At 33.6% G+C, this 7,584-nt stretch overlaps 1 protein-coding gene across 2 annotated transcripts in view; it reads right to left on the bottom strand.

The window, feature by feature from the left end:
* Positions 1 to 327: 327 nt before the first annotated feature.
* Positions 328 to 7,584, bottom strand: part of LOC128988007 (uncharacterized) — a 24,974-nt gene continuing 17,717 nt past the window's right edge. The window contains exons 1-2 of one of the 2 annotated variants that reach the window (XM_054409176.1): positions 7,225 to 7,290; positions 328 to 1,417 (exon numbers count right to left, since the gene is read on the bottom strand). In XM_054409176.1, the coding sequence (XP_054265151.1) occupies positions 681 to 1,409 (729 nt within the window). In that variant the 5' untranslated portion in view covers positions 1,410 to 1,417; positions 7,225 to 7,290 and the 3' untranslated portion in view covers positions 328 to 680. Of the gene's footprint in view, positions 1,418 to 7,224; positions 7,291 to 7,584 lie in introns of those variants that run through there. The other variant, XM_054409184.1, reaches the window with a different exon arrangement.

Here is a 7,584-nt window from a genome sequence, read left to right as displayed (position 1 = left end):
TTTTATATTCTGTTCTTATTGCGTTGTTATTTTGTCACCAGCATGGCAACCCATGAGGCCCATGTTATTTTTTTTTATTTCAAGCTCATTTTTCAAGCTTATTTTTGAGCCTATTTTAATTTATAAAGTGATTCTGCACATCTACAGGAAAATATCTTTCATTCGGTACCAACCGCGTGTAATTCGGTCCAGTAGTAAAGAGACAATTCAGTAAAATAAACATACAATCATAATTTGTTCCAAAATTGGTTTTCTTGGCGTTGACTGTAGTTACAAACTTTGGAATTAATTTCCCTCAGTTTAAATCATGGGCATAATTCAAACAAGAATTATTAACAATGTGTTTAATTACAACATTAAACTTTTAAAGTTTTTTAACTGTTCCAAATTTGTTCTCACTATTTAAGATTAACAAAACTACCACAGGTACATTTGGAGGAAACACTTACAGTTACAGCACACACAGTATAAAATAATCAATATAGAAGACTAACAAACAATACCGAAATGTTGAGCCAGAAACACAAAGAAGTTAATGATTGAAATCCTAAAGTGAATGTAAATAGCAATTAGCCTCAACCTTAGTACTGTATTTTTGTGAAATCACAAAAGTAGATTTAAACAAAGAGTTAGTTTTCTTAGGAAACATTTTTAACCCAAAGAATAGAGAAAATATGTTATTATTTTGAGATTTTTTCTTCAATCTCCGCCATTAACTTTTTCACTTTAGTCGGTTCTTTGCTGTATCCCCACATGATGAGCTCAACATGCTCCTTGGTAGGAAGGCTTCTCAGCGGCCCATCAGTTTCAAACAGAGGTAGGAAGTTTTCATTTATCTTGGTATCAATAGCTTTAAGATTCCGGTTCCTGTGCACATCCCAAGTAGTAGAGTCATCTGGAGTTTTCTTGTTTCTCAATCGTTTTAAATCACCATCAACCTCTTTGAATGCTTGCAGAAAGCTCATGTCCTTGATTCCATGATGTTTTGCCAGAGGTTCGTAACCTTCCACAGTTTCTACTGGCAAGTAGCTGAAAGTTTCTTTTGACCTCCCTTTCTTCTTGTAGTCATCAATCCATTCTTCAAATACTTCAATTGACTCTTCGAGATTTTTTCGCTTATCTTTATCTGTTGTCCTCTTGTAAATGACTTTTGCTCGGTTGTACATGGAGTTTATAATCTGGAACTGATATGTAGTGTCTTTACCCTCAAGCAGTCGGAGAGTTTCTTGAGCCTTCTCTTTGTCCTTGAAACCTCCTCCTTGAAAAGTGTTTTCATTAGATTCTGTTCCAAATAGTTTACCATTATTCCAACCATTAGACGTTTTTTCTTTCTCCTCCTTTAAGGTTTCTTTAACTTCTTTTTCCTCCTCTGCCTTCTCACTCCGTTTTTCAGATTTGACTTTGGGCATTTTTTTCTCTGAAATAAAGACAGAAGTTAGTTGTTTCATCAAAATTGAAGAATTCTTCAATAAAAAAAATATTCGTTGAGTTGGTGAATTTAGCATTTTATAATGCTTTTAAATATTTTTCATTACTCTACACACAAAAGAACACTTTCTACACATAAAATGAGGTAAGAAAATTATGCTACTGCACGGTACAATTACATAACCGTTATGGGATTTTGCGGTGCAGACCAATCAGCTTTTGCATTAATTTGTATTATTGTTGCGTTGTTTTGTACCTCGACATAAGCACGGAAACTCAGCGTTATGAGTTTAGTTTGTTTTTTTATACTAAGTTGAATTTAAAAAAAATATTGATGTTGTTTACAAGTTTTTCGATATCTTAATGAAAAATAATGTTCAATACTCGTCTCAAAAGTGCCACTGCTGGGCTCGATAGTTAGTTAGTTTTTTCCACGCTCGGCAATCCCTCCCCACAATAAGTCACTTTCAAAAATAGTAATGAAAACTACTATTATTTGGGCTTAGACTGAAATTGCACTTGTTTTTTCTCCATGTTGACTTATAGTTATGGACTTGATATTTTTCTAACCAGGATTACAAAATGGCTTGATGCCAGTATATTTTTATTGCAAATAATTCTACAGGGTGTTTTTTTAAAAACTTGCATCTTTATTTATGTAAAAACCGCAATAGATAGAAATATGCAGTTTGCAGTAATCATCTATTGACGTAGGGGGACCAATTGTTTTGAATTCAACGTTACATTCACATTCCCCCCCTTTCCCCCCTGCCCCCAACTTAATTTTTTTAAATAGCAAGGTACCCCTTGTGACATATCAAATTAAAGAGCATGAAAAAAGAAAATGTTTGATGAAAAAAAATTGAAAATCGGTTCATAAATTTGTGAGATATTCCCCCCCTTACCCCCCCGGAACTTAATTTTTTTTTAATAGCAAAGTACCCCTTGTGACATATCAAATGAAAGAGCATAAAAAAAGAAAAATTTTGGTGAAATTTATTTTTCATTTGATATGTCACAAGGGCGGGTACCTTGCTATTAAAAAAACAAGTTATGGGTAGGGGAAAAGGGGGGTGATTATCTCATAAATTCATGAGCCGATTTTAATTTTTTTTTCACCAAAAATTTTCTTTTTTCATGCTCTTTCATTTGATATGTTACAAGGGGTACTTTGCTATTAAAAAAAAATAAGTTCCGGGGGGGTGAGGGGGGGAATATCTCACAAATTTATGAACCGATTTTCAATTTTTTTTCATCAAACATTTTCTTTTTTTATGCTCTTTTATTTGATATGTCACAAGGGGTACCTTGCTATTTAAAAAAAATAAGTTGGGGGCAGGGGGGGAAAGGGGGGGAATGTGAATGTAACATTGAATTCAAAACAATTGGTCCCCCAACGTCAATAGATGATTCCCGCAAACTGCATATTTCTATCTATTGCGGTTTTTACATAAATAAAGATGCAAGTTTTTAAAAAAACACCCTGTATACTCAAAATACTGGTGTTTAAGTCATTATAAATTACACATCTCTGATTTTTATTAAAATTGGTACGATATGTGGGTAGCAACCCATTGTATCTCCAGGCATCTTTTCCACTTTTTAAATTTAAATTTTTTTATAAAATTGTGATTTTCCCATAAAAAATAGTAAATTGAATTTTTACAATTACGTTCTGAACGGTTTTGATTCAAACGTAATACAATAGTCCTTTTAACCCTAAACAAAACTGTACAAACCCCATTGCTGTAAAAATTACGGTTTGCTAATACTTTCGTGGTGATTTCCCCCATAGAATATCATAGTTACTGCCAGCGCTGATCAATGATAAGGCTGTTGACAAGCTAAGTGTAATATTTCTGATACTGTTTATTTAACAATGAAGCAACTCTTGAAACTACAGGTAAAGCGTATACTGAAATTGGTTTAATGAATCTCTATATAATATTTGTCTAAGTTTTTTGTTTGTCTAAATTGGTGGACTTTGTCAATGATATTAGATAAAGGAACTCCTAACAGAAAATAATATAAGAGATTTTGAGAAAAATTGATTCCTAGCTCCAAGTGAGTGCAGTTATGTGTATGTTCAATTTTATGAAAGTTGCAAATTTACTTTTAGCGAATTTCCCTATAGGGAAGTAGCTATTACCGTAGGTCTCATGGTAACACTTAGGCCCGGGACCGATTTACTTTTTCATTTTTATGTCCCCAGAGGCCAAAAACACCATTCGTTCAAATTTTTATATATGTATATATATATATATGTATATATATATATATATATATATATATATATATGTCCGTGAACACGATAACTTGAGTAATTTTTATCCGATTTTGATGAAATTTGGTTTAAAGGTGTAAGGCGGGATAAACTTAAATGAGTTCGCGATCCAGCATGATCGGACCATGGGAACAGGGTTTTATGGGGGGTTTTATGGGCTAAAAATTGGTTTTTCTCACTTTTGACCCTCAAAACACAAAATTTTCCAATTTTCCTCTAAACCTTCTTAAAGAGCTTAAAAAAACAAACAATTCAGTATATCAAAGTGTTTTTGTACGGTTATTGGTTACGGAGAAAACTAAAAAAAATGGTCAATTTAAAATTCCCATGTTATTCTTATGGAGAATATTGTAAAATGTTGTAGTTTGCTTATTTATGGATATCTTTTGATCAAACTTGGCAAATACTGTATATTCATTTTATACTAAGCAATAATTATTTTACTTAAAACACACACTTTATTAGTTTCCTTGTAGCAGCAAACCTAGGTACTCGTTAAACCTAATGTTAATAAAGGGTGGACCAAAAAAACAGGGACAATTTTAAAATGTTATTACTCAGCTGTTATAAAGGCTAGGGAGTTCATTGATGCGGCAAAAGAAAGTTTATTTGATGCCATTTAGTGTATAGTTACTATGGATCATCAATGGTTACCGCAACATCGTGCCTTTGTCATAGAGACTTTTTTGAAGAATAATTTGACTTTCATTTCTACTCAACGTCAATTTCGTTTTCACTTCAACATTGGCCGTAATGGTGCAAACCAGAGCGAAAAACTATTTAAAGTTGGGTGAATAATTTCCAGAACACGTTTTCTGCACTCAAAGTCAAACCTAGTGGGATACCTCGGACAGTTCGAACGCGGTAAAACATTGAAATGGTTCACGCGAGTGTCCTGCGTCGAGCGTTAGCCAACCGTTTGCAAAACATTGCATTCTGCATTGGAATTTAAATTTGCATAGGTTTAATTTTGAGTACAAAAACCGTGTTTAGGACATTGTTTACCCATCTTTGAGTAGTTTATTCGGTTTGGGGTTGCACCATTACGGCCAAAGTTGAAGGGAACACGAAATTGACGTTGAGTAGAAATGAAAGTCAAATTATTCTTCAAAAAAGTCTCTATGACAAAGGCACGATGTTGCGGTAACCATTGATGATCCATAGTAACTATACACTAAATGGCATCAAATAAACTTTCTTTTGCCGCATCAATGAACTCCTTAGCCTTTATAACAGCTGAGTAATAACATTTTAAAATTGTCCCTGTTTTTTTGGTCCACCCTATAGATCAATTGAAAATCAATTCAGCCAAATGGAAATTCGTTAAGACGGCAGGTTTGCTGCGGCGGGGGTATTATATTTACTTAAACATTTCAATACAGGCAAATTTGTATTTCTCTCTGCTGAGCTCCTTGACCCAGTGGTGTTTTGGAGGATCATTAGCCACACGCAACACAGCTGTTCTGCATTTAATCATAGGACTGCCATGCTGTGAGGCTAGGGACCAGCAGGTGCTTCACAAATCGAAGCTTTGACAAAAGTCAGATGGCAACATCATTGTCCTTTTGTGCTGTACGTTAAGTGAACTATATTGTAAAAACTAATACCTGGTAAAAATTCAGACCTTCCATAGTCAAGTTGGTTTTTGTAAACACATTTGGTATTAACATATTATATTCCCTAATACTTCATACATTTACTCACACAACAATACTATTCTACTATAAAAATCGGTAAAATGTTGTATTAAAAGTTTTGTTTATGTAGGCTACTTTTAAATAATAAAAAAACCAAATTATTCTTATTTTGGTGGTGATACCCCTTACATTTTTTAACACAACATATGTAATATCCGTGTCCATGGCGATTACTGAAAGTTTGGATTCAAGCGTTCATTTTTTGTGGCGGATTTATTTATTTATTTTTTAAGAGGACATTTCATTCTGCAACCTGTAGTATAAATTTACGTTAGTTCCTTCACAACAAACATAAAAAAATGTAGGCCTACAATCAAATATTCCTTTAAAATATTTTTTTACAGAAATATTTTATATATATATTTTATTTATATAATTTAGTATCCATACAAGAGATTGCACAATGAAATATCCTCTTCAAAATAAAAATAAAAATGATGAGACTATCACAAATACAACTTGAGTTAAGTCTGCCAAAGTGTATCCTAGTTTTTATCCTAAAAAATGATGTGCCATTTTAATTTAGTGCCTATATTTTACACTGAAGGCTGAAAAAGGCAAAAGTGTTATCAAATTTCAGTTATTTGCCATAAAAGTGTTCTACAGTTCTTCAGCACATTAGGCTTCAGGATTGAGATTTTCATTTAAGTTCAAACCTTCAAATGTGGCGCTATATAGTCTAGTCGCCACAGTCAAACACACTTGGACTTAGACTAACCAACCATTTAATAGGCTCCACAATTAACAGTTCTTGCATCTAGCTTTGCCAAATATGATTTAGGAAAAATAAAATATAATTAATTTAATCAACTTAGCCTGCTACAAAAGGTACTCAAATAAATGAGCAAGTATACCAGTGTTGTTCGTAGAGCTATTAAGATGCCGATAATTAAGTTAATTAAATGGGCTAATGAGGCAGAAAGATCGGAACATGATAACAAAAATTAAGTTGGAACCCTAAATGCGGCCCTCGCCCCCCTCCCCCAGGGAAGTATGTCAGGGTCCGCCTCGCCGGCTGCTCTGAGGTCATCAGCGAAAGTGTTTCGGGCAACATTCTTACCTAGACATTTAGAAGCGATTCTAGTTTGTTTTATGTATCCACTTTATAACCTTTAAAATGACAAGTGATTAATTACCTACTACTGTATAAATGATTCGCTTGCGTTATTACATATTATTTAAATTCATAAAAAGCCATAGTCGAGCATAAAAGGCTAAATTTTAAAAGCGAAGACTTGAACTAAAATAATTTTGTAGGCATAAAAAAAGAATAAAACACCAAATAAGATCCCTATAACATATTGTTAAACAGATTATCAAATTAACCTACTCTGGAAATTTTAAATTGCCATGATCACTCTTTAACTATTTTGCATACGGTACGGCCGGTACACATCCTTGCCATTAAATTAATTTATCTTCAATTACTTTTTGACTAAACGTATTTTTTGACATTGGATTTTAATTTTACATCACAATCATCATAATGAGTGTTGGCAACCAAGACATTTTTGTGACAAAAACATAACATTACAACTTTGAACTTTCTTAATTATTGTAATTTGATTTGATGTAACTATACTTAGATTGTGCCAAAATATACGTTGTGGTTGTATTAATCTAACTTACACATCACTCCTAGAACTTAATGCCAACTATGTTGTAAAATTATTATTAGAACGTAAAGTAATTTTAGCCAGGAAATAAGCTTTTAGTTATATTTTTGTTACTACAGTATTTTGTTATGAGGTATTATAGTACAGATTAATTAATTATTAGAACATTTTAAAGTAACATTTTGTGGTAATATCATACCTGTAAGTCACCAAGAGCAGTGCGAGACAAGTTGGCTAGCCGGTCCTTATCGCTCTCATACATACAACAACACACAACACGGCCAAGCCAAGCACGGCGGCCTACACGCGCTACGATGACGTCACAGTCAGCTGTGAGCTCATCGCTACAAGTGTCCTCCAATAGCGTGCCGACATTCCGCGTCCTGTCCCTGTTGCCATGGTTACCTGACCCGTTTCTCTTGTGGCACATTGCCAACCCAACTTTGTATTGTTTGCAAACACGTTATTACTCGTGCTATGGCGATATTTTTGGCGATTATTTCACTCCTGAGTCAGTCATGGAATTTTCCGTATGAAATTTTTCATATTTTTATATGAG

This window comes from Macrosteles quadrilineatus, unplaced genomic scaffold (genome assembly GCF_028750875.1).
Source record: "Macrosteles quadrilineatus isolate MER2022 unplaced genomic scaffold, UCM_ALF_1.0 Scaffold_1__1_contigs__length_201487025, whole genome shotgun sequence".
Classification (NCBI taxonomy): Eukaryota; Metazoa; Arthropoda; class Insecta; order Hemiptera; family Cicadellidae; genus Macrosteles; species Macrosteles quadrilineatus.
Note: the sequence above shows the minus strand (reverse complement) of the source record. Positions and strands in the feature narration are given on the sequence as shown.